At 42.6% G+C, this 27,675-nt stretch overlaps 1 protein-coding gene and 1 long non-coding RNA gene across 4 annotated transcripts in view; one reads left to right on the forward strand and one right to left on the reverse strand.

The window, feature by feature from the left end:
- The first annotated feature begins 158 nt into the window (after positions 1-158).
- Positions 159-18,703, forward strand: LOC123387634. The gene is made up of 5 exons (XR_006602095.1): positions 159-326; positions 3,941-4,056; positions 5,163-5,334; positions 12,548-13,684; positions 18,008-18,703. It is a non-coding gene; the product is annotated as an uncharacterized LOC123387634 (long non-coding RNA).
- TPGS2 (tubulin polyglutamylase complex subunit 2) overlaps positions 8,584-27,675 on the reverse strand; it is a 59,997-nt gene continuing 40,905 nt past the window's right edge. For 2 of the 3 annotated variants that reach the window (XM_004752267.3, XM_013055965.2), the window contains 6 exons: positions 26,847-26,934; positions 25,383-25,511; positions 13,556-13,669; positions 11,485-11,645; positions 10,061-10,214; positions 8,584-8,817 (listed from right to left, as the gene is read on the reverse strand). In XM_004752267.3, coding sequence (XP_004752324.1) covers positions 8,621-8,817; positions 10,061-10,214; positions 11,485-11,645; positions 13,556-13,669; positions 25,383-25,511; positions 26,847-26,934 — 843 coding nt within the window. In that variant the 3' untranslated portion in view covers positions 8,584-8,620. The remainder of the gene's footprint in view (positions 8,818-10,060; positions 10,215-11,484; positions 11,646-13,555; positions 13,670-25,382; positions 25,512-26,846; positions 26,935-27,675) is intronic. The other variant, XM_013055964.2, reaches the window with a different exon arrangement.

The raw sequence follows: 27,675 nt of genomic DNA on the forward strand, positions 1-27,675 counted from the left end.
TTTCTTGTTGGTGTTTGCCTGCCTATGTGCTCTTTGTAACTACTTATGTAGTTACAGTGTTTGTTGCAAGACTTGCTAGCAGTGACCTTACATAGATCACCTGACCCATGGGCTTTGTTTTGCTCCATTGTAATGTTGACACAACCATTAGAGTAGCATTTAAAATCTGAACTATTCTGCAACTCTCTCACTTGCTTCTTACGTAAAAATTCATTTTCTCAAAAAATTTTCTGAGTCCCCAGAACAAAACAGAACAAAATTTTGTCTTCAAAGAACCTCCGAGCGACAAACATAGTCCTTAGCACTTGAGTACTGGTCAGCAGAAGGTAAGGTGTCTGGTGGGGAAGGCGCTGCCAGGGGCCACAAGGGGTGGCTGGTGCCCAGGTGGTGGTCGAGCCTCCACGGAAAGCCCTCTGCCCGGGGTTTCACGGTTCCTGGTGTAGAACCTCTGTCTCTGGGGAGAAGGAGAGATGAACCACTGCATGGGTAGATCCTCAAGCCATTAATTCCGTGTTTGTGTCCCTTTTAAAAACTCTGTGACTCTGTGTTCCTGAACTTGGTGTCTGTGATCTAGAGACAAGATGTAGTCGTGTTGTCTGAAGAGCCAAAGATCGGATGTTCACCCCACAGGCCTCCGTGACTGTGTCCCCCCGCGTCTGCATCCCCACTCTACTGAGAGCCGGAAGCTCTTTCCAGCAGGTTATTGGTCAAATAGTATGTAATGAATGTGAGCAGCCCAGGAAAGCCTGGAATCTGCCAAGAGTAGGTCTGTATATTACAGACAATGGAGTTTAATCACTTTATCGAAAAAGATACATGAGTTATTAATGCTTATTTTATTATGGTTCTAAATAACATGTAATATTGTGTTATGATTTAGCCGTTAGAGCATTTGCCTGTTCCCTCGGCACTGAACCCAGACATAGTATATCTGTGTCGCTGGGGATCGGGATGTGCAAACAAAAGGAAGATGCATTATTGTTGCCCTGTTTAGCGAACAGATACTTTGATGACCTTCTAGAGGCCCTTGGCATTCTGCTGAGAGACACTGCTTTGGAATAAAAGGTCACGTTCAGAAGGAAGTGCCAGATTAAATCTGAAGTTTATTTTAGGGATTAAAAAATTCTCAGAGGAAGCAAGCAAGGTCAACTAATTTCTTGGTTACAGCTAGGTACAGTCTTTTTATAGAGAACTCTGTTTAGTAGTTTTTGGTGAAATGGAAGGATTATTGCTCTTGCTCATTTCTTCCTTGTTGCCACTTCCTCTGGCTCCTTCCATCAGTGTTTTTGTTCTGTTTTGTTTCGTTTTTGAATTCAGTGACCTTACCCTTGGGAGATGCTTCGCTACTCTTGCTGGTCATCACCATGGATGTTCTCATGCCTGTTTCTAAATCTAGTTGGAAATTATAGAACTGCCAGTGAAGAAGGCAAACTCTTCTGTTAAAGATGCCTGGGTTTTGGTGTCTTTGGAATCTTAAAGTTTTTTGTTGTTGTTGTTCTATTTAAAAAATAACTTACTGAGGATTTGAGGATGGAAAGATGGAAGGGAGGATGCACAGGCCCCACGAGTGTTGAAGACCCTGTTTTGTCTTCTTCCAAGCTCGTCACTGAACACAGTGCAGGAAGCAAGAGCAGGATCAGAGTCAGGAGACCTGGTTTCTGAGCTCCTAACCTGTGGGTAGCTGCCTCATTCTCCACTGCTCCTAAATCCACCATTTCTTTGCTCATGGCCCTGAACAGTGTATCACTAAATACCACCTGTGGAGGCTGAAGCACAGCTACCCAAAGAGAGCAGGCCCTAATCACAGGAACCTGTAAATATTATAACAAAGAAGGATCTTTGCAAGGGGCACCTGGGTGGCTCAGTCGGTTAAGCTTCTGCCTTTGGCTCAGGTCATGATCCCCGGGGTCCTGGGGCTGAGTCACATATTGGGCTCCTTGCTTAGGGGGGAGCCTGCATCTTCCTCTCCCCCTACCAACCATTCCCCCTGTTTGTGCTCTCTGACAAAATCTTTAAAAAGAAAAAAGGGGGAGTGTCTTCAGTTTTGAATAAGGACCCAGACACGGAACGATAATCCTGGATTATCTAGGTGTGCCCTAAACCTAATCATAAATGTCCTTTTAAGACAGAGGTAGAGAGAGGTTTTATATGCACAAAAGAGGAGACGGTCTTATGAAGACAGAGAGGCAGAGATTGGAGCAATGCGGCCACACACTAAGGAACGCCAGCAGCCACCAGAAACTGAAAGAGGCCAGGAACAAATTTTCCCCTTGAGCCTCTGGAGAGAGAGCATGTCCCTGTTGGCACCTTGGTTTTGGCTCAGTAAAACTAATGTTGAACTTCTGGACTTTAGAACTGTAAGAGAATACATTCCTATTGTTTTAAGCCACCAAGTGTGTGGTAATTTGTTATGGCAGCTCTAGAAAATTAATAACAACCATTAGCCACAAATATGCAGCGAGGACCTAATTTATAGAGGTGACCCTGTGCCAGGAGCTGCGGATTCAGCTGGGAAAAGGAGAGTCATGCATGATCCCTCCCCTTAGGGCCATTAGAGGTAGTCATCAACTAAAATTAAATTTTAGTTTAATCTGCAGCTATTTATACATTTCGCGAGAGAAGTGAGTAAAAATAAAAATACCCGATTGTTGGAGAAGAGATAAAATGTCTTCGCAAATGCAGTTGAGGTACAGCATATTAAAATGCCCCATCAATGTTTGTCACAAAAGGCAGTTTCTCTGGTAGAAAAATCATGTTGCTAGGCAATTCTGGGGGATGAACTTTCTGAACGATTTTTAAAAGAGCTCAAGTATTGACGGCATCTCTGTGTGGTCACTTGTGGATGACTTTATATAAGCCATATGGCCATTCTGCCTTTTCATTTTACCTTGGAAGTAAGGAAGAGAGGGACTGAATGACTTGGCCCAGGGGCAAAAGATAGGAAGTGCAATGTGCCGGCTTGTCATATTGGTCCTGGTTTTGTTCTTTTAGAACCCTTAAGAAGGCCTGTTAATCAGCAGTACCCTTGCTTCCACGTGTTCTCTTCTCAGCATCTGGCCCAGACTGACCCAGGGCTGGGCCTGGTGGCTGGAAAGCCAGTCAGCCCCACACTAACCAAGCCCAAACCCTGGAAGCCTGGTGGCAGGCCATGCAGCAGCACCGTCTAAACTTGATGAGGGCTCCTAACCATGCAGTTTTTACATTAATGATTAACTGGCAGTGATCTGTGTACATCAGTCACCCAGCCATCCGTGTACACCTAAGTAGGGAAGGTTCAGAAGTATCTTTTGTGACTTTGTGATGATTCCTACTCCCGACTGGTGAGAGGATATGGCAAGAGTTTAGTCAGATTGCTGGTACTCAACTAAGAGAGGGCCAAGCCATTTATATTCTCTTAATGAGTCCTATTTAATTACTGCGTTTAAAAAGTGTATTTGTTTAAGATGATCCACCTGAGGAAGTACAAATTTATGATTTTGTAGTACAAACACCATTTCAATTGTTGATTTAGTGGAAATTGTTCCTAACTCCTGGATTAGCAACAATGATTTGCTTCCAGAATGCTTTGTAATTTAGAAGTAGAGCATTACATGTACAGGAAAATTAAATCAGCCGGATAATTAGAACAACTGAGAATGAAAAACAGTACATCCAAGTGTGTGCTTCCAAGTCACCCAAGTGGCCATCACTGGGGATTGATGGACACTCAGCTCCTCAGATGCTGTAGGGTCAGCGTGTGCTGGGCTGTTGCACGTCTGGGACCGGATGCAGCAGGTTCCTTGCTTGTGGCTGGTGGAGCCGGAAGAGGTTTGCATGGACCAGTCGCTGTGTCTGTGGAGACTCAGGCGTGCTCACCTCCTCATCTCATCCCCTCTTAGAGGGGCTAGACAGCTGGAGTCTATTTAACACATTTTCGTCTGTTCATTTTGATATAATCTAGACGTTAACTGACTTAGATGGAAACAGGAAGAGATGGATTTTGGTCAAATGGAAAAGATACTCCGTAGAGGCCCTGCACCATGTGTTACAAATACACAGCATGAAATCAACCTCAAGGTAAGTAGGGTGCTTTCTGTGACTGTGTCAGCAGCTGGTTTTCCTGTACTGGTAGGAGGGGTTGCTGCAGTACTGGGGACTATTTGCTGGACCCAGTCAAGAGGGGGTCTTGTCTCTTACACTTTCAGAAAATAAACTAGAAAGCTCAATGTCCTTCTGAACCACTGCCCCTTAATAGCCTCTGCCTAGAAATGCTTTTAAACCTGCATTGCTGTCTTGAAGGTGGTTCCAGGGGTGGACAGCAACATACTTCTGCGCAGGGAAGTGGGCTAGGAAATGGAGACAGTTGCCCCTAAAAACACTTGAATTGTGTACCCAATGGAATATTTATACTTTTGCAAACTTCAACCTTCAAATAAGAATAAAAAATGTGGTAGCTGTGCAGGAAGAGCTGGGTGCTAGGGAAAGCTTTTACAACTGCTGTCTCTGAAAAAAATTTCCTAGATACACTGATTTGAACAAGGTCATCTTTACCAGAACTCAGTACACAGCAGCTGGATGTAGAACTGGACACAGGATTAGTGTAATTCATCAAATCAGAGACCTTCTTGACTCAGAAGATTAAGGCATAAGATTGGAAATGAAAAGGGAAAAGAGTTGATTCCTGCCTTAACCCAACCTTAGAAATGCAGTCTCAATGAAAAAAAAAAAATGAGTTCTAATCCAGCATCCCTTCTCAGAATGTGGTATGAAAAAAATAATTTGAATCTCATTGGAGGAAAAACTGTCCTGAAATTGTAAAGGTTGTGGAACTTGACAACTTCTTCAATCAACATATGTATATAGAAGTTCACCCTTGGGTTAAATTTTTAAGGGTGTATTTATGGAAAAATGATAGAAGATGTATTTTTGAATTGGCTTGTGCTTGACTGAATTCTTCCTGTTTTTAATGGATAATATTGAAGGTGATTTCCCATTTTTTAAAAAATGGTCTAAAACATGATTTGTAGAGTTACTAGTAATTAAGGCCACAGCAGTCCATTTTAGAATCACATTTTTAAAGGAAAAAAGTTTTTTTTTTTTTTTTAATTTAAGTTGCTTAATAAGTCTATGTTCTGGAATCCTGCTTAATAAGCCTATGTTCTGGAATCCTAATACTGTTTCAGAACCTATGTCTGGCCATAGTCTAGAGCCACCCGTGGGAGATGGGCCTCAGGAGCCTCCACACATGTAAATGCACCCTCAAGAGAAATCTGCCTGCACCTGTCCCCCAAAGGATGACCTTATTTACAAATAAAGTTTAAAAGAAGACAGTTGGGAACTGGAGCTGTGGTAAAGGTAAGCGGTTTTTCCAGAGGTTTAATCTTGCCCTTAATAGTTGGTCTTTATTTGCATCTTTTGCTTGAAGGACAAGGTCTTTCCCTTAGTTGGACTTGAACCATTCTGAGGACTGTGTCCCTGCTCTGGTTGGTCTCCCAGGTATTCTTTGTCAGTCTTGATGCTGTGGTTAAAGGTAGCCTATCTCCAGAGGAATGGTAGGTACTTTGAGAAATGTTCTTATTTCTGAGCTCAGGAGGGTGTTCTCAAAGCCAGGCTTGCCTGTTCCTTTAAGGGCAGAGGAAAGAAGGTGCTCAAAGAGGCAGAAAATTGTTTTCTTTCTGTCTGCTTTCCACACTGGACGCAGCAGAGGCCAAGAGGCTGAGCTGCCTCATAGCCTTTGACTGCCACACGGAGCAAAGCCCAGAACCTGCACAGCCTGCTGGGCCTTTCCACAGTGAAGGGACATGCTGCCTCATCCCTGACTTTCCCTGTGAGCCAAGAGGTATAAAAAGAGTAAAGTAGGAAAGGATGCAGTGTTGTTGTTGTTGTTGTTAAGGCATTATTTATTTATTTGACAGGCAGAGATCACAAGTAGGCAGAGCAGCAGGCAGAGAGAGAGAGGAGAAAGCAGGCTTCTTGCTGAGCAGAGAGCCAGATGCAGGGCTCGATCCCAGGACCCTGAGATCATGACCTGAGCCACGCCCTAGGATGCAGTGTCTTCAGGTGATTTCTTGAGTACAGTAGAAGTATAAAAGGGCTTCGCAGCAGAATTACTCTGAGCATTGTGAGATGAAGACAAGTCCCATGCGGTCTGGGTCAGGGCTGCCCTGTAGAACTTGCCTTGGTGACAGAAATGTTCTATATATGCACCATTCTGTAGAGTAGCCCCTAAACTTAGGTGGTCACCAAACACTTGACATGCTGCCAGAGAGACTGAGGAATAGAGTTTTAGATTTTAAGTTCAGATGGCTACAGTGGTCAGTCGCTGGAGTACTGGATAGCACAGGTATGAGAGAATACACTTTGTATCTCCTCTGTTACTGTTTTATTCATTTTACACACTTTTTTGGGGGAGGGAGTGAAATTTGTATATAAACTGCTTAGGCCTATATTTACTCCAAGAAATGAACACCTTGTCTACAAAACTATGTCCAACAAAGGTTGGAGTCACATTATAAAGGAGGAAGGGGAAAAGAAGGGACTATTCTGATCGCTCACCTATGAGCTGATTTAATCCTCACAACAGCTCCATAATGGAGGCTGTGTACTAACCAGGGCATATTCAGCTAGAAAAACAATCCAGTCTGGGTTAGCTTAAACCAAAGAAGAAAATTCATCACAAGACCCCCAGGACTAAAGTGTAGTCAGTATAAACAGGTACCCACCTACTGCCGGTGACCTGCAGTCAGGGAGCCAGAGTTCTACTATAGAAGCATGGCTACTTAGGGATTCTATGTCTGAGTGGGTACTGCATTGAACAGAAAACAGAATATATATTGTATATATTGCAATCCTTAGAGGAACAGTTAAAAATGTAATGCAAAGAACTGTAACTTAAAAACCAACAGGTGAATTAAAATGGAATTATTTAAAAATTAAAATTGGAAGGAAGGGCAAAGACCAGATACATAGAAATGCTTGGTCACAAGAACTGCTGAAACTGGGTGATGCATACATGGGTTTGTTATTCCATCTTTGTAAATATTTAAAATTCTCCATAATAAAAGGTTTAAAAAATACATGTGTTCACACAGGGCCCCTTGGTCCTTCTGATCCAATCATTGTCCGTGCTTTTCTAGATGAAAAACAGCTTTTGAGCTCATGTCCATGCAGTGCAAGCACAACCCCTCAGACCCATTAGGTGGAAAGCTTCGGGCTCGGTCAGCATTCTTGTCACAAGTGCAGTTGATGAAGAGTCCTGGTATTTCCTTGCAGTTTTGATTGAGTGGGTCTGGAGTGGGACAGGAGTATCTGATTTTCTACACACAAGTCCAATGACGGGGATGCATATTCAGGTTTGGGGAGGCACAGCGTCAAGGGAGAGATTCTATGGATTATTATGAGCAGGTAGTCCCCCTGTCAGTCCCGTCCTTGGCTGGGGCACTTCCGGGCTGTAGGACCCATGCAGCACAAGGATGTGGCACTTCGCGCACAATCTTAACTACGCCAGTGCATCGTGAGGCATCCTGCCATTGATTCTCATTTTGTGATTCCAGCAGAGTATCTCTTTCTGGGCAGCTGATTTACGGTAGAGCCTCCTGCCATGTCAGTTGCTTTGGTTTGGCGACACAACTCTCATGGGTGAATTTTCTCCCCAGCTAGCACACCGAGCTTACGGGCTGTCTGCACCTTTCCCCAGGAGAGCTAGCTTGTTCCTTCACGGGGGCGGCTTCACAGGCATGTGATGGGCATCATCACAGAGTGCCCCACACATGGTTGAATGCTCTCCTGTCACTGTCTGGAGTTCTTAATCTTGTCTTTGAACTTGTGTTTTATAAGTGAAGTCTGATGAGACAAAACCACATACACAGGAGCAGAGGCGATCCCTGCAGGGTGTCCACTGCTCCCCACCACCCCATTCACTTTGTGATGCCGGTGTGCACAGAATTCCAGCAGACCCACCATGTGCAGGTTGAGAAGAGATCCAATATAAGCAAGTTATTCCTACAACTGAGTAAGTGGGGGCACTTAGAGCCCAAGAGGCCATGCTTTCCATTGGAACCGGACATGACTTGAATGCAAAAGAAAGGTAATAGCATTCTAAGAAGTGTGAATGACCCTGGAACCCCGTCATATCCTTTTTCTACTCTTGTTACTTTTCTTATTTTATTCTTGTCATTTTCCTTTGTTAGTCATCCACGTCTGCTGAAAATGACAACTTAGGAGAAAAAGAAAACATAGGGCAGCTCCTAGTTTTTCTTTTAGTCCTTCATTACTCATCAGTAAGGTGAAAGAGTGTTGACAGAATGTGTACATATCAAGGAGGGAAATGATAGTTGAGCAAGGCTTTTCTGCAGTGTTTCCAGTGTTCTAGTGAGGATAAGATATGTATATCATACAACATGTACACATAAGCTATGAAATACAAATTTTCGTGATTCTGCATGAGTTCACTTCTCTTCTAGTTGCACTGAAAACAGGAATTGTGTACTATAAAGATGAATAAATTAATGCTATAATTTAGAATTTAAATTTTTTCATTACTTAGGACAGCATTAAGTAGCAAGTAAAAACCCCGCATAACAAGATGTGAGAGAGACCATGGAAGAAAGAACATTTCAGTACTTTTAATGGTACTATTTTCCTAATTTTTGGACATGAGGCCCCACATCTTTGTTTCGCTCTGGGTCCTGCACCTCAGGTAGCCAGCCTGGCTCTTCATTGCTCTCCTTTCCTTCACGGAGCCCCCTTCCTTCTCTCTTCTATAGCCTCCTGAGGACTCCCACTGATGTGAAGGGCACCACTGCTCTCCTAGTTCCTCTGCTGCTGCACCTGTGAGAACTAGAAAAGGGCCAGGGCTGAGTTCAAAGTAACCTAGGGACCCACCAGCACTAGAGGCTGGCTGGCTGTAGGACAGGAGGACAAGCCTGCTCTATGTTCTTCTAACTCTGACTTGTCTTGGAGCAGATGCCACATGCTAGAATCACTGATCTTGTGCGGTTGGTTCTCCCTTTGATTCGATCGGTTCTGGCAAAACAATTCTTCTAATAGACTAAACTTCAGCTATTATTCTTGACAGCTTGGTCCTTCTTTTTCCCTTTCTGCCACTCCATGAATTGATGAAAGCTGGGAGTAGTAGGCAGGGCAGGTGGACAGCTCTTGTCAACAGTGATTTCATAAAAACTCTTTATGAGGAGTCATGGAAAACAATGCTTGGGAATTTGTTTTTATATTAAGGTTAAGCAGAGAATTACCTCCTCTTAAAAAAAAATTTTTTTTTTGCAATGTATAAATACACTGCAAAACTGTAAACAACAAACTTTTATAGGAAGCTGAAAAAGGACCAGAGAGAATTAGGAAAAATAAAGAATATACACAACTGTATCTTTAAGAATTTTCATGGAACATGATGAACCATCAAATCAAGATATCCACATTTTCTAACAAAAATGAACTGATCTGAGTAAGGCAGCATGAAAATATTCTAATATAGTGCTGCTCAACAGAACTTTCTGTGATGATGGAAATGTTCCATTATCTCTGTTGACTACAGAAGCTACTGGCCACATGGATGTGCACAATGTGGCTAATGCAACTGAGGAACTGAATTTTTAATATAGTTTAAACAGCCACTGTGACTAGTGATTACCAACTGAACAGCACAGTTCTAATGCCTCATGGGTCAAAATCAGCAGTTTCTTCACAGGATTTCTCTCATCACCACTGACAGGTGTAGAGGGTTGGGGGTGGGAAGAGAGGGAAGCTCTTAACAGCTCTATTTAACACTTACGTTCTGAAACTTTCTCTCAGAGGCAAGAGATGAGGCAAGGACTCTGGGGGAGACCTGAGAATGCCCTTGAACTCCTGGCTAATGCTAATGGAAGCAGAAGGCCTAGGATTTGGCTCACTGTGATGGGAATATGGCTATGGTACAACTCATAGGATCTGAGGCTTGGGCCATCTGTGCATGGAAATCATATCGAGGGGCTCGCGGGGAGGTGGGGTGCTCATTTCCGGACAGGGTTTCCAGGGCTAGAAGAGGATTTAGAGGTGGAGGGAGGACCTGGGGGCCCTTTCTGGCCACCTGCAGGCTGGACTGGCCCTTTCTTTTTGGGGATTAAGGTCTTGTTCTTGCTCTTGAACACTTTGCTGGGATCCAGCTTGTTTACGAAGGAGTTGGTCTCTTCTGCAAGTAGGTCTGTGTTGTAGGTGACGGGTTTATACATGTTGAACCACTGCTGTAAGGGAGAATTGGGAGAGGTCAAAATTCGAAGGAGAAAGGTGACTTTATGTTCTTTAGTGGGGACCCAGAGGTAGAGAGGTGGGGAGATAAGGCAAAGAGAACAAACATTTTTATGAAAAAAGCCTTGAAAATCTGTTAGGACTTCCTTTAGGTAAAAGTGATGGCACACAACATTGCTTTATTAAGTCTCGTAACCTTTAAAATAAACCCAGCTCAAGGATTGAGAATGTAAGTAAACTTCCTTCCTTCTGATCTAGTGAGCCCTGAGCATGGGGATGTGGGTCGCAGAGCATCAGTGTCTTTCTAATTGTTCTGTCCTCACACCAGATACCGCCTGTCAGGTGGGTATGGCAGCACTTCCCCCCAGGGAAGGTGTGTGACAGAGGCCAGTGGCAGGCCCTGGCTGCGGGAAGCTGCGTGTGCTGGTGCTCTCCTTCCCTTCTGGGCAAACAGCATCACATTTATTGACCTCACAATGTTGACTGGATGGGCGTTAGGTGACATTTGGGCAAAGCAAGGCCCAGCAGATGAATACATGCCTGGTGCTGAGCCCCTGAGTCACTGCCACCCAGCCAAAGTTCTTCAGGGCACACCTGGTCTCAAACTAGGTGGTATAAGAGCATTACCAGGCAACTGTGTTTGAAATGTCACCTGGATCTATTACACAAACAAGGCACAGCCATACAACGCATATTCTGTATCACTAAAAAGGACAGTTCTGCAGGTACTGGTAGGGAATGAACCCCAAGACAGGCTGTTAAGTGAAAAGAAGATGCTCAATGACGTGAGAAGTATAGTGCACTTGTGATTTAGAAAAAAGTAACCGGAAAACCATATGCCTGTATGCTTTCTAGGCAAAAGTACTATGTGAAAAACTCAAGAAAAACAGAAACAATAGCTGCCTCTAGGAGAGGCTGGGAGGCTGGAGAGCCTGGGAATAAGACTGACTTTGCACCCTTCCTGTGTGCATGTCCTGCTTATCTAAAACCAACACTCAGACCTAAGCCCCCACTAAAATTTAATTAGAAAAAAAACTCCCAGGTGATTATGAGGATCAGCCAAGTTTGGGAACCACTTAGTTCAGTACTAAGTCAGGCCATCCACCTTCACTGGCACCATCTGCCTTGCTTAATGAAAATGCAGGTTCCCGGGCTCCATCCCAGTTCTTCCGAATCAGACAGGGAAGCTGGGAATCTGCATTTAACATTTCCTCAGAGATTCTGATACGGTCCACAGATAGGAGATGGCTCGTGTCTCTCCCTTACCTTGGCCTGTGGGCTAATGCCATAGCTGGTGAAGGCATACTGCCACTGCGGCAGGCCCAGGTGCGTGATGAGCAGGCGATAATAAGCGGTGAAGGTGTCTGTGAGAAAATGCCAGTATAATGCTCTGTCCAGGAACCAGATCTCAGTGTCTTGTGCTAATGCTGAAATAGCAAACAAAAGAAAGAAATGAATGGATGGCATAAGACTTTTCTACTTTTATCTGTAAAGTCAATATACTTTCATGGTTTAAAAAAAAAATTCGGACCGGAGAGGGTGGTGGGGATATGGACATTGGGGAGGGTATGCGCTATGGTGAGTTCTGTGAAGTGTGTAAACCTGGTGATTCACAGACCTGTACCCCTGGGGATAAAAATACATTATATGTTTATTAAAAACAAAAATAAATAAAAAAAAATTGCAGTAGTGGAAGGATGAAAAATAAAGTGAAGAGTTCCTCAGGCCCATTCTCCCATGGCCACGGTTAGGGGTTTTATTGGTCTTCTTGTACAAATACCTGATCAGTCAGCTGACTGACTTATGTTCTGGGCATTGGCCATCGTGCATTCAGGCTGACCATTCAGCAGCCCCGCGCCCCACTAGGCACAGACTGGGGGGTCTCAGTTTTCCTGATGGGACAGACTCAGAAAGGTTGATTTTTCTTTCTTTCTTTTTTTTTTTTTTTTTAAGATTTTATTCATTTATTTGAGAGACAGAGAGACCATGAGCTAGAGAGCACAAGCAGGGGGAGTGGGAGAAGCAGATTCCCCAGTGAGCAGGAAGCACAATGTAGGGCTCCATCCCAGGACACTGGGATCATGACCGGAGCCAAAGGCAGCCACTTAAGCAACTGACGCACCAGGCACCCCAAGGCTCTGGTTTTCTGAAGAGGTCTCTGTCAGGAAGCTGAAGGGCCATGAGCAGCCACTGTGTTGGAGCCCAGACTGGCTTCTGCCCTGGGTCCTGCCTGTGCTGTTGCGGGAGGTCCGGGCTCAGCAGAAACAGGCACGGTCCCAGCAGCGCCAGCCTCGCACTCACTTCTGACCTTCCATTCTTCCTCTTGCAGGCCTCTAGTTCATCTCTTGTCTAATGGCTACGATGGCTTCCTCGGTGGCCCCCACCCTCCAGTCTCCTCTTCTAAGACTGCCTGTGCAAAGGTACATTTCCATCTTAATTTGGCTGTTCCTTTACTGGACTTCTCAGTGCCATGTCCGAACTCCTTCCAAGCTGTGCCTGAAGGGGAACAACTGGACTTCTAGCTCCATCTCCTTATCCACAAGATGAACCAGGCAAGCCCTATGATTTGAAATTATCATTCCTTCCAAATCAACTGCACTTTCCCATGGCAGAGCTTTACCTAGTATTTCTGCCTACATGCTTCCCTCACCCCACAATCCCTCCTGCCCCACCCTTCTCTATAACCCAAGATGTGGATGAAAGGCTACTTTGCAAAGCTGGTCCCTCCTTTCTCTATCGTCTATATCTCCTCACCCGTACAGGCTGAGAGCTACCTGGAGAGGGCTGGGCCTTGTCCACAGTCCTAGGGCAGGGCCTGAACTATTGCTGGGGGGCCAGTTCATAGCTGTTGTTCTAGGGCCAGAGCCTTTTCCTCTTGAGTTCTCATCTGAGATCTTAAGACTGATGTCTACTCATTCAGGTTTTTAGTGTTGTTAACTTGCCTACGTAGATAAGTGTGTAAGAAAGATAATGCTTTTCTGGGATGCTTTTCTGATGTGTGAACCCATTGGAGGAATGTTTATAGAGGAATGTTATATAGAGCCTGTTAATAGAAACAGAATGACTATTTCTTTTAGTTTTTACTCACTTATTTTCCTTTTCCCATTTTTTTCTGCAATAACTGACAAATGATGACAGCTTAAAAAAAGACTCTAGTGATTGGCCTAGAAGAGAATGCTTAGGGAGGACCAAAGGGGCTTACTGGGTCTTTACATCTCCAAGAGACCTGGCTGCATCTCATGGGTCCAGACAGGAGTGTGCCTTTCGTGTCATGACTGGAGAGCATGATCATCCTGCCACACCCAGCTGCAGGGCCATGCCTGTCAATGATTCTTACCTGGTTTCCCTCTTTTGTAGACAAGGCAAACCTTCCCATTCCCATTGCAAGGATCCAGCTCAAATATCACGCTGCGAGAATCAAAGTGAGGCTTCTCTGGCTGGTTCTCACTGGCTGCAAACCCAGAAGGTAACAGTTAAGCTCAAACATACTCAACTCAAACACATACTTATTCAGCACTGCTAGGGTTGGGGGGTGGGGGAGAAAAATAGAAAAAAGCCTTATCTCAGACATATTCTTAACTACTATCTCCAATGCGGGCCAAAAATAGAAAAAAGCCTTATCTCAGACATATTCTTAACTACTATCTCCAATGCGGGCCAAAAGATTTATTTCAGGGGCACCTAGGTGGCTCAGTTGTTAAGCGTTTGCCTTTGGCTCAGGTCATGATCCCAGGGTCCTGAGATTGAACCCTGCATTGGACTCTCTCCTCAGCAAGAAGCCTGCTTTTCCCTCTCTCACTTGCCCTGCTTGTGTTCCCTCTCTCGCTATGTCTCTCTTGTCAAATAAAAAAAAAATCTAAAAAAAAAAAAAAAAAAAAGATTTCAGAAGCAAGTGGGGGGAGAAGGGGAGGAAGAGAATCCTCAGGTAGACTCCCCACTGAGCGTGGGACCCCGAGATCATGACATGACCTGAGCTGAAGCCATCAGACACTTAACTGAATGAGCCACCAAGGCACTTCCCAGTGAATTCTATACTCTGTATGCCCAGGATCTTACCCATGTCTAAGCCTTTTGTCTGGGCTTCTCTATCACAGACAGACAGTGTCACAGAATCTAGGGGACGGTGGCACAGAAAAACAAACTGAACTTGGGAGAGTGGGAATATATAAAGGCAAAATAATCTAGCCTGATGTTGCCATCTCTTTTTCCCAATAACTGCTTTCTCCTTATTTATAGCACTTTATGATCTTTTGATTAGAATCTCTTTTCCTTGGCCTAAAATGTATTTATAATATTTAATATTAATTACATTATAATTAATGATAAACCTTGTTCAATCAGAAATACCTACCTAGTAATCACATATAATGGCATACCAGAAAAGAGAGCCATTTTTAGAAATGCAAGCATCAGAAACCTTTCCTGCTTCTTTTGTTACAGCCATTATGTAATAAAGATTAATATTAGTGAGTGAGGGTGAGAGTTTACAAACCTAGGAGAGACTGGATAAAACAAAGCCTATAAGAAGGCTATTTTTTACTTGTACATATAGTCATACATATAATTTTATGCAAATGCAGAAATAATTACATTTCTAACTAAAAAATGCTTTAAACATGGCTTTTCCTTCTCCTGGAGGTTACATTTTAATACTCTTCTTTTTTTTTTTAAGATTTTATTTATTTTTTTGACAGATGGAGATCACAAGTAGGCAGACAAGCAGGCAGAGAGAGACAAGCTGGGCAGAGAGCCTGATGTAGGGCTCAATCCCAGGACCCTGAGATCATGACCTGAGCCGAAGGCAGAGGCCCCAACCCACTGAGCCACCCAGGCGCCCTTAATACTCTTCTTGATCTCATGTGGTCTTCAACTCATGGAGTGTGGCAAGTTCCTGCCTGGCTTCCTGGCTCTAGGCTGTGGACTGGAAAACTCTCTCAAGTCATAAGCTGAGGTTTCCCTTCTTTATTTACATCTCTCAGGCTCATGGTCCTTCACTGCCCGATGGTCAGTGTCTTGAAAACCATTTTTATGTATCTTCTCTGTTGTTGTTGTTCCAAGAGGGCAGATAAATCAGGTCTGTGACTCCCATCTTGGGTGAAATCCGAAGTCCAGACTGTAGGGTCCCACCAAGCTTCAGAAGCCCTGCCCTGACTGACGCTGATGGGGCCTGCCCACAGGGGAAGATTATAAAATAGGACACTCACTCAGTGTGGCTTCCTTCTTCCCTTCTCCCATTTGTAGATGCCACTCCAGTTTCTGCTCATTTTTCGCTATTCTCTAATCTTTTTAGGTCATTGTGTTTAAAGTTTCTCCAGAGTTTATAGTAGTCTTTGACTTGGCAAAAAGTACTCTGCCATTCGCAGGAAGAGGAAGTCAGTATTTGAATCTTTTTTTTTTTTTTTTAAACCAAATATGCAATGTCTTAGTTTCTACTGAAATTTTAGTTTGGATTTATCCCCATGTGTGCATTAGCATTACTGTGCCTAATAATTCACTCTCAGGAGTACCCATGAATCTCTTTCTGGTTAACTGTTATTTGTGCTGGTTCTTGTTCATGGTGGTGTGTTTTTCATGTGCCTAGTTACTTTTTAAATGAAAGTATTTTTTTGAAAAATTATTTATAAAAACAATTTGAGGTCTAAGATACTATTATCATCCTCCAGGGTGGAATTTTCTTTTTATATAAGAGCTTTACTGAGATGTAATTCACCTACCATACCATTTACTCATTTGAAGAATACAATTTAATGGTTTTTATAATATTTACAGTTATATAACCATTAAGACAATCAATTTTAGACCATTTCTCTAGAGTGAATTTGTTTCTGCTAGGCCCCTGAGGAGATCAGTAACCTCGTATCATTTTAGTTCAATTTCCAGATTTAACATTTTCTGGGCCACACAGAGGACTTACACTTGAGCCTCAGTCCAGGAGAAAAATGGTTACTTTTGGCTTATTCTGTCTCCTGGGTACTGCTTTTGATGGTGCCAACCCAAAAAGTAGCAAGTTTTTATGGGTGTCATCTTTTGTAAGGCCTGGGCTCTGTTTTATTCCCCTGGGGCAAATCTGCAGTGTTCCAGCATCCTCATAGCCTGTTGTGAAGAGGGCAGTCAATATACTACAAGTGCTTAAATCTCTTCCCCCCTGGATTTCTGTCTTCTGGATGTTAATCTGAAATTACCTCATCACCTTGTTAGCTCTCTGATGTTTTTAGGGAGGTGGTTTTTATATTCCGCTCTGACTTCTCAGTTGTCTTCAGGAGGAAGGCTTCTCTGAGTTACCTGTCTGCCATTTCCAGAAGAGGAAATTTCTCATCAGTTTAAGTGTGCTCCTAAAAATAACACTAGATGAACTTTGCTTTTTGTATCAATTTAACAGTCTTTATTTTTCAAAAGGGAAATTCAATCCCAGCACATTTAATATCAGGATTGATCGGTCTTGTTTTATTTCTCCTAATGTTTTGTTTCCTAATTTATTTTTCCTCCTGTGATTGAATATTCCCTTATTAAGTTAAAAATTTAATGTAGATTTTTATTCATTTAGTGGTTATCTTCCTCCTCCCTACACCCCCCCTTTGCATGATTAGATCAATAGGACTTTACCCTTATTTGAAAACAATAGACCATTATTTTTCCTCAACAGTGTGCCATGCAGAATTCTCAGGCCCTCAAGATTTCTGCTCCTTGATATCTGTACCTTGCCGGCCCTCCCACCCTTGAGTACAGTCAGGACCTGAGAATACGATGTAGCAGCCACTCCCTTGATTAGCTTACATGATAGGAAACTGTAAGAGCAGACTGCAGAGGCATTTCCCGCTGGCTGAGAAGTAAACTGCCATGTTGTGAGAGGGTCACGTGGCTAGAATCTAAGGGTAGTCTAAAGATGCTGAGAGTGAGCCCTGGCTAATGGCCAGCAAGAAAATAGGTACTTAAGTCCCAGAACAGCAAGAAACTGAGTAAGGCCAACCATTAGTGAGCTTGGAAGAGGCCTCCGGGCCTTGGATAAGATTGCAGTATCAGGGAATACCTTCATTTTAGCCTCAAGACTCTAAGTGGAAGACCTTACTTATTTGTGGCTGAATTCTTGACTCATGAAACTGTTATATAATAAATTTGTGGAATTTTAAAACATTAAATTTGTGGTAATCTATTACACAAAAATAGAAAGCTCAAACACCAAGGTAATCTTGTTTCCCCCAACAAGGTGTACTATTTCTTCCCTATAGTAGGAGGAGACCTTCCACTTTCTGCTGCTTTTCCTCCTTTGTCCTACATTTTCTACTATTAAGGACCTCAGGAACACTCTATATATTACTTGCTAGGGCTGCTGTAACCAACTACCAAACCTGAGCAGCTTGAACAACAGAAATTTGGAGTCTCACAATTCTGGAAGCTACAAAGCCATGATCGAAGTGTTGGCTGAGTTGGTTCCTTTGAGGGCTGTGGGGAAACAAATCTGTTCAATGCTTCTCCCCTGGCTTCTGGAATTTCCTAGCAAATTATGGCTATCCTTAATGTGTAGAAGTCCCACCATCTCTGCCTTCATCTTCAAATGGCATTCTTCCCGTGTCTCCAAATGTCTTCAAGGATGTCAGTCATATTGGATTGGGATCCACCCTACTCCAGTATGACCTCATCTTAACCACTGACATCTGCAATAACCCAATTTCCAAATAAGGTCACATGTATTCTGAACTGGGGGTTAGGACTTCATTATGTGAACTGGGAGAGGGTGGACATTAATTTAACCCATAATACTTTTATATCTTCCCTTTTTCCTTTCTTTTAGGTTTAGCTGAGACAGTATACAGTTGACCCTTGAACAACACACAGACTGAAATGCATGGGCTCACGTATGGATTTTTTTACAGTGCTGTCAATATATTTTCTTTTTTTTACTATTTCTGTAACATTTACTTTTCTCTTAATTTATTGTAGGAATACAGTGTATATTAAACATAACAAATAGTCAATTAACACGTATTTTGTATGTTATTGGTAAGACCTCCAGTCAACAGTAGGTTATTAGTAATTAAGTTTTGGGGGAGTTAAAAGTTCTCCTGGGATTTTTGACTTCATGGAGGATCAGTGTCTTTAACCTCCACATTGCTCAAGTATCAACTACAGTAGGTTTTACAATATTCCTTGCGCTGTGTCCCCCTTTCCAAGAATTTTTTTTTTTCTTTTTTCAAAGATTTTAGAGAGAGACAGAGCACAGGCATGCGGGGGAAGAGGTAAGGTGGGGGCAAAAGGGGAGGGAGGGAAGCCGATGCCTGCTGGGCAAAAAGCCCAATGTGGGGCTCAATCTCATGACCTGAGCCACCCAGGTGCCCCTGTGTTGTGTAACTATTACTTAAGAATTCTTAGGGGGCACCTGGGTGCTCAGTCAATTGAACGTCTAATGCTTGATTTCAGCTCAGGTCATGATCTCAGGGTCCTGGGATTGAGCCCCACATCTGGCTCTGCACTCATCAGGGAATCTACTTCTTCCTCTTCCTGTGTCTGCACCCCCACCCAGCTGTGCTCTCTCTCAAATAAATAAAAGCCTAAAAAAAAAGTTATACAACACATTCCTATCTAGAAAGACTCCTATCTATTAAAATTAAATGCACCCTAACTCTTTCATGGAGGGTTAACTGATCCCTTCCTTTCCTCCCAAATCTTGGGACCTCCATTCAGTTGCATTTGTCTTCTGCTTAGAGTATTAATATTCTTGAAGTTTTACATATCCTTCCATATTTTTTAAAATAAACTGAGAGGTATATGTGGTCTGTATACATAGGATTCTATTTTTACTCCTTGTTGCTCAGTAATGTGTACATGCTTTTTATCTCTAGTTTCCACTGCCATAAGAGAGAAGTCTGGTATCAGTCTGATTATTTCATCACAAGTAATTTATTTCTGCCTAGAAGCCTACAATTCTTTACCACATTATACAATAGCTAGGTGTCTCTTTTCTCACCAGTTTAACCTGGGTCTCAGAGAGCCCTTTCAATTTGCAGAGAAATTTTATTTTATTAGTGTTTCTTTCTATCTAGCCTTTTTCTTATGAGCACCTGTAATGACAATGAAAGGACTTCTGGATCTATTTTCCATTTTTCTTTTATTTTTTTATGATTTTATTTATTTATTTGACAGAGAGACAGTGAGAGAGGGAACACAAGCAGGAGGAGTGGGAGCAGGAGAAGCAGGCTTTTCACTGAGCATGGAGCCTGATGCAGGCCTCGATCCCAGCACCCTGGGATCATGACCTGAGCTTAAGGCAGACACTTAACAACTGAGCCACCCAGGTACCCTATTTTCTATTTTTCTTACCCTTCTACCTTTCCCCTCATAATTTCCCTTTTAAATTTATCTGTGCTTTTAAATATGTTTTGCACTTGGTTTATCAGGCTACTAACTTAAATCTTATTTATATTCTTCAATTTATCAACTGTTTGAGAAATTTTACTTTTCTTCTATAGGAAGCCTTTATGCTGTCTTAAATGTCTCTAGCAGATCTGATTCTTGTTTTTACTTGGGTTTTCATGTGTTTCTTTAGCAGTTTTATTTGCCTGGTTGTATATCCTAGTATTTTTTCCTGATCATCCACTTTTTGACTATTGAGTACCCTGAGAAAAGTATTTTTCCAATTAGGTTTAATAAGACTTAGGGTCTAACTACTGGACTATTCTAAAAAGTGTGAATTCAGCAGGTGCCAAAAGGCCAAGTGGTTTCTATCTCTATGGGTATGTAGGACAATGTCATCTCTACCCCTAGCTATGTTGTCCTTAGCTGAGGGCCCTTGAAATCCTATCTAGTATCCAGTCCACCTCTATCTTCCAACTTTGTCAAAGGGAGGGAAGCCTCGGCCAAACTTACTTAACAACTTGTTTGCCTTTGGGTATTCAAAAGCTCCAACACACACACGAAGCAGATGTGACCTTTTCCCTTCTTGAGGACTCCACACATCTCTGAGTGGTGGGTTCTTCCCACGGCCTGTCTCTTTCCAGGCATAGCTTGTTTTATTGTGTTTCACAGATAGTGGGGTTGCCCCCCCCTTTTTTTAACACATTGAAGGTTTGTGCCAACCTTATGTTGGTGTTTCGGCACCATTTTTCCAACAGCATTTGCTTACTTTGTGTCTGTGTTACATTTTGGTAATTCTTGCAATATATCAACCTTTTGCATTGTTTGTTATGATGATCTTTGATCAGTGACCTTTTAAAGTTTGAATACATTCTTTACTCCCTTTTCCCCCTTATTTTAGGTACATAGTGTCATACTTCACATAATTTTATTTTGCGGATCCCTTGACTGATTTTTACAGATATTTTTCTTGCTTTTATTTTTTATATTCTTAATTACTGTCTTTCCTTTCCACTCACAGAATCCCCTTTAATATTTCTTGCGGGCTGGTTTAGTGGTCATGGACTCCTTTAGTTTTTGTTTATCTGAGGAACTCTTTATCCTTTCAGTACTTTGACTATACCATGCTACTCTCTTCTGGCCTGCAAAGTTTCTGTTGAAAAATCTGCTGATAACCTTATGGAGTTTCCCTTGTATGTGATGGTCTTCTTTTGTCTTGCTGCTTTTAAAATTTTTCTTTATCACTACTTTTTGCCAATTTAATTACTATGTGTCTTGGTGTGGACCTCCTTAGGTTGATTTTTGGGGTGGGGAGATCTCTGTACTTCCTAGATCTGGATATCTGTTTTCTTCCCCAGATAAGGGAAGTTTTCAGATATTATTTCTTCAAATAAATTTTCTGCCCCCACCTTCTCTCTTCTGGGATCGCTATAATGTTGATGGAGTCACTGAGTTCCCTAAGTCTATTCTCACTTTGCATAATTCTTTTTTCCCTCACTTGTTCAGTCTGATTACTTTCCATTACTCTGTCTTCCAGGTCATTAATTCATTCCTCTGCTTCCTCTAGCCTGCTATTTATTCCATCATGTGCATTTAAAAATTTCATTTATTGTGTTTTTCATCTCCGTTTTAAGGATCTTATTGATGTTCTGCACTCTTTTCTCAAACCCAGTGACTCTTTATGACCATTACTTTAAATTCTCCATCAGGCATATATTATGTTTCACTCAGCTCTCCTGCTGTGGTTTTGTCCTGTTTTTTCATTTGGGACACATTTTTCTGTCTCATTTTGTCTAAACTCTGCATCTGTTTCTGTGTGTTAGGAAAGTCGGCCATATCTCTTGTTTTTTATTTTTTTTTTTTTAAAGATTTTATTTATTTATTTGACAGAGAGAAATCACAAGTAGACAGAGAGGCAGGCGGAGAGAGAAAGAGGGAAGCAGGCTCCCTGCTGAGCAGAGAGCCCGATGCGGGACTCGATCCCAGCACCCTGAGATCATGACCTGAGCCGAAGGCAGCGGCTTAACCCACTGAGCCACCCAGGCGCCCGCATATCTCTTGCTCTTAAAAGTAACGGCCTTGGGGCGCCTGGGTGGCTCAGTGGGTTAAGCCGCTGCCTTCGGCTCAGGTCATGATCTCAGGGTGCTGGGATCGAGTCCCGCATCGGGCTCTCTGCTCAGCAGGGAGCCTGCTTCCCTCTTTCTCTCTCCGCCTGCCTCTCTGTCTACTTGTGATTTCTCTCTGTCAAATAAATAAATAAAATCTTTAAAAAAAAAAAAAAAAGTAACGGCCTTATGAAGAAGCAGTTCTGTAGTTCCCTACAGCGCAGTGTCCCCTGTCACTGGGACCTGGAGCTTCAGAGGTGTCTCCTATATGTGTTGTATGTGCCCTCCTCTGTCCTGGCCTCTTTTTCCTTCAGTGCAGTCATTTGTAGAGGCTCTCTTTGCCTATTGTGGGCAGTGTTTGGTCCCCAGCCAGGGTAGGGGTATGTTTTAACAAGGTATGTATGCACCAGTATGCTCGAGAAATGAGATCTACTACCACTGCTGTGAGGAGAGGCCAGCCCCAACAGATCTGTGAAGTATGCATGGTTGGGCACTCAACCTTAACAAGGCACAATTCAGGCTTCCACAGGGCCTGCTGGAGCTGTTATCATAGTCACTGTTGCAGAGACCAAGGGCCTGCAAAATGTGGGGATTGGGAGATGTGGTAGTGGTGAGGTTTGTGCCTGTCTTCTTGACCAAAGTCCTTTGATACTACTATAACCATTCTGAGGTGCCATAAAACCCACCTGCAGAAGGCAGCAAACCTGATAAATCTATGTGTTCTGAATGCATCACTGACTGGCCATTCCATCTCTCTTCCTCCCCTCAGGCTTCTCTATTCCCTGTGATACAATAATGAAATTAGGCCAATCAAAAACCCTACAAAGGCCTTAGAAGGTTCAAGTGAAAAGAAGAATTGCACGTCTCTCACAAATCAAAAGCTTTGTGAGGAAGGCATGTTGAAAGCCAAGATAGGCTGAATGCTAGGTTTCTTGTTCCAAACAGCCAACTTATAAATGCAAAGGAAATGTTCTTGAAGAAAATTAAAAGTGCTACTACACTGAACACATGAATGGTAAGGCAGTAAAATAGCCTTATAGTTGATACGGAGAAAGTTTTAATGATCTGGGTAGAAGATCAAACCAGCCACAACATTCCTTTAAACCAAAGCCTATTCCAGAGCATGGCTAGCTTCAATTCTAAGGCTGACAGAGAGGAAGAAGCTGTAGAAGAAAAGTCTGAAGCTAGCAGAGATTGGTTAATGAGGTCTGAGGAAAAGCTGTCTCTATAACATAAAAGTCCAAGGCAAACCAGGAAGTTATCTGGAATATCTAGCTAAGATAATGAAGGTGGCTACACTAAATAGCAGATTCTCAGTGTAGACAAAACATCTTTCTGTTAGAAGATGCCACTTAGGATTTTGAAAGCTAAAGAAGTCAATGCCTGGCCTCAAAAGCCTCAAAGGACGGGCTGACTCTTTGTAGGGACTGTTGCAGCTGGTGACTTTGTTGAAGCCAATGCTCATGGACTGTTCTGAAAAATCCTAGGGCCTTGAAGAATTATACTAAATCAACTCTGCCTGTGCTCTATGAATGAAACAATAAAGCCCCGATGATAGCACATCTTCTATCAACATGGTTTACTCAGTATTTTAAGCCAATTGTTGAGACCAACTGTTCAGAAAAGAAGTTCAAAATATTACAGCTTATTGACAATGCACCTGGGTCACCCAAGAACTCTGACGGAGACGTACAAAGAGATGAATGTTGTTCTTATGCCTGATAACACAACGCCCATACTGCAACCCATGGATCAAGAAGTCATTTGAACTTACATGTCTGAATATTCAAGAAATATGTTTCATAAGGCTATAGGAGCTATAACCAGTGATTCCTCTGATAGATCCAGGGAAAGTAAACTGAAAATCTTCTAGGAAGGATTCGCCATTCTAGGTGCCATTAAGAACATTCATGGTTCATGGGTAGATGTCAAACTATGAACATTAACAGGACTCTAGAAGTTGATTCCAACCCTCAGGGATGACTTTGAGGATTCAAAACTTCAGTGGAGGAAGTAACTGGATGTGGTAGAAACAGCAAGAGAACTAGAATTAGAAGGAGAGCCTGAAGATGTGACTGAATTGTTGGCAATCCCCTGATAAAACTTGAATGGATGAGGACTTGCTTCTTATGGGTGAGCAAAGAAGTTTCTTGAGATGGCTTCTACTCCTACTGAAGTGGCTATGAAGACTACTGAAATCAGCTCAAAGGATTTAGACTATCACATAAACTTAGATGATGAAACAGTGGCAGGGTTTGAGAAGCAAGATACCAATTTTGAAAAAAGTTTTACTGTGGGTAAAATGCTATCAAACAGCATGGCACAGTATAAAGAAATCATTCATGGAAGGAAGTGTCAATCAATGCGGGAAACTTCATTGTTTTAAGAAATTGCCAAGCTACCCCAGCCTTGCGCAACCTACCTCCCCGATCATTAAGCAGCCATCAACATGGAGGCAAGACCCTCCATCAGCAAAAAGATTACAACTTGCTGAGAGCTGATGATGGTTGACATGTTAGCAATGAAGTACTTTTTTGATTAAGGTTGTACATTGTTTTTTAGAAATCACACTTTAAAGGCCATAACATAGTATAAACCTAATTTGTATATGCACTGGGAAACCAATATATTCATTTGCACTTGCTTTATTTGTGTGGTCTGCAACTGAAGGGATGCCTTGCCTGAACTAGTGTATACCTGCTTGTGCAGTTGGAGAAGCCTTGCATCGGTTCTCTCTGCCAGACCTTCAGTGCAGCCAAGGCCTTAGTATTGGAGACACTAGTTGCTTAGTCAATATTCATTCTCCCTTTCTTTCTTAAACCCCAATTCTGTTTGAGGGGAAAACACTGGCACAGCTAACCATACTTCCTCAGATTCCCTGCAGCTATGGGTAAACTTTTGACTCTGTTCTGGCCAATGGCTTGTGGGAGGAGCTTCTGAGAAAACTATTGTTTTCCTGATAAAAAAGAAGAGATTCTGCCAAAAGACAGTTTTTGTTGTTGTTTTGCCTTTTACTCTTCTTTTTCCTCCCTGGTACATAGATGGGAAGCTTGGAGGTACAGCCCACATTCTTCAGTGATGAGGATGAAGGCCATATCCAAAGGCTGGTGCAGAAGAAAGCCAGAGGGAGACTTTATTATTGATGTTCTCAAACAGCTGCATCAGCCTAATTCCAGATTTCTGGTTATGAGAAAAATAAACTCCTACTTAGTTTAGATGTTGTAACTGGGTCTCTGACATACGCACCCAAACACAATTCTAATTGACAAAGTCCTCACTTATGTGCAGTTGCTCATAGCTTTTTGCAGCCATTTGAATCAGAGATGGCAAAGAGCCTGGAGGGAGGAGGAGAGCTGCCTTTAGAGTCCGTGCTCCCTGAAAGCTACTGATGCTGAAATGCTGAGTCAAGTGATCTGTAACATTCATTCATTTACTAAGCATTCATTCAGTACCAACTATGTGCCAAGCCTGAAGTGGGTACTGGAAACAAAACAAAAATCTCAACCTTGGCATTTCTTCATGACAATTTCCTTTATGGATACAGGCTGTTTTTGTATGTTATTCCCATGGTCCTAAGAAGCCACAGCAGGGAAGGTTTTGGCTTGGAGAAAGGTACTACAATGCCACAGCATCTTCTTATGGCTTTCAGCATTATAAAAGGGAAACAAACAGGCTAATTTCTAACTCAGAGCACAAGTTCCTTCAGGTTACCTTCAAGTGCATCATCCTCCAGGTCTGCCAGAGTTGGTGCATTTGGGAGTGAATACACAGAAGACTGGTTGAGTTGAGTCAGTTTTGAGATGCTGTTAATTGCCATGCTGCCCAATGGAATGGTGTGCTCTATGGAAACAGGAGCAAAGAGAAACAGCCTTATTACCATGATCATCATAAGAACTTCTGCCGGAATAACTTAAGCCTGGCTATTGTTTGATCCCAGGGCTAAGGAGTCTAATGGAAAGTAGAAGGAAGAGGACCAATGCACCATATGCCCCAGAACACCAACCTTTTTTAGCAAGAGTCATGGGTGAAGAGACTCCACTGCATGCATTAGGATAGAGTACTGAAGAAAATTAAAAAAGGGGATGCTCAAAAAGAACCCAAGGAAATCAAGGCTGTCTGAAGAGCAAAGGACCAAAAAATGTTTTTGCTCCCCCCACCCTTGCATGAAGGGTTATAATTCCCATAGAAGTAACAGCTTTGGTTATATAACTGACCCATTCTTCTCTTGTAAGCTTTCCATGAGGGAAGACTGCGCCCCTTCTATTTGTCATTTCTTCATAATCATTGCAGAGAACTTGACAGAAGACTAGGAATCAGCCTTGCCTGATTCCTAGTCTTCTGTGATTAGGGTGTAAATAAGGAACATGTAACTGTATATCTTCCTTATTATATAGAATCCTTGTCATATAGAATGATGGCCACCGGATGGCATACAAAGACTTAGAAATCCAACTGCTGAAAAAAACCCAAAGGCAGTGAAACAGCTGGTATACAGACTACATGAAGTCCAAGCAGAACAGACCATTATGGAGGGAAATACCAGAAGCTGCCTCTGCGTTGACTTCAGCTATCCAGGAAATGACAGAAAGGAGGATGGAAATGGGGACAGCATAAGAAGGCTAGGATTGGGAGGATTAAATGAGAGAAGGTTCTAGAATAATGAGCAAGGACTCATTCATGAAAACTTTGTGACTCGTTTCTTCTCTGTGGGTCACTTGTGAAGGGGCTTGCCTATCTTCGTGATGTAGGTAAGGGAAAACCTGACCATTGGTCTAGTCTCTGTCCATTTCTCTCTCACTCTAAACTCCAAAGGCCATAGTCATGCTTCAAAGAAGGACTCTTGTGACAGAAGGATCGTGGTAAGAATGGTTTCTAGGCCAATGGAGGAAATAATTCCAATCTAAAAGTTCATGGTAAATGTTCAGTAATAAGCTATAAAATGTGCCTCTAGCCAGCTGCGAGAGACACAGAAAGGCTTTGGGAATCATCAAAAAAAGGAAACCAGCTAGACTCTAGCATAGTGGATGGTGGGTGAAGCAATGATAGTATTTGTTGGCTTTGAGGGGAAAATCATAGCTTTTGGATGCTGCACTTTAGGAGAACTCATGACAACCATCCAGATACCCAAATTCTCAGCCAGAGAAACGTTCCCCTACAGCAAGAAGGTTGACTCACCATCCAGCTTCACACTCCATGTCATGTGGAAGCCATTGGTCATCAGGTAAAAATTCTTCACATCCTCAGGCAGCACACAGTTATTTTTCTGGAAATCACAAAGCAGCTGAGTTTTAGGTCAGGACTGAGAAAGGGCACAGGGCTATGCCCCAAAGCAAATGGGGATAATATTTATGTTTTAGATCCCCCAAATGGTAAGATTCTGGTAATCACCTACAAACTCCATTACAGAGTTCTAGTTCAAGATGGCAATACAGAAAATTCCTGAACTCACCTCCTACCAAACACACACCAAATCCACAGTTACATATGGAATAATTTCCTCTGAAAGAAATTCAGACGCTGGCTTACCAACCCCTACACACTGGGTGAATGAGAAAAAAAATGCACATTGAAGTGAGTTCAAGAGGCTGAGACACAACTCGCCATAAACCCCACCACTGTCACAGCAATACACAACCAGAAGAGAATTCACAAACCTGATCTCTCTAAGGAGTAAAAGGTGTGAACCCTATATCAGGGCACGCCACCTTTTAAGATCTGCATCTGAGAGATGATTTCCCCAGATACCTAGCTTTGAAAGCCAAAGCAGCTGGCTCCACAAGATCCACAAGGCTATAAAGTAAATTGAGAAACAGTTCTCAAAGGGCTTGTGCATGCAGATTTCCCATTCCAGGGCCTTTTGTAGAGGCAGCCAACTGAAAGTGCCCAGACTTTCTGTGAAAGCATATTATTTGTTTATCTCACAGCATCCGCCTGAGTGACAATTACCTAATTTCACACAGTTACATATGGAATAATTCCAGAAATACTGCCCAGGGAACAGGGA

Source organism: Mustela putorius, unplaced genomic scaffold (assembly GCF_011764305.1).
Source record: "Mustela putorius furo isolate JIRA1106 unplaced genomic scaffold, ASM1176430v1.1 tig00003858_pilon_pilon_pilon, whole genome shotgun sequence".
In the NCBI taxonomy this organism is placed as follows: Eukaryota; Metazoa; Chordata; class Mammalia; order Carnivora; family Mustelidae; genus Mustela; species Mustela putorius.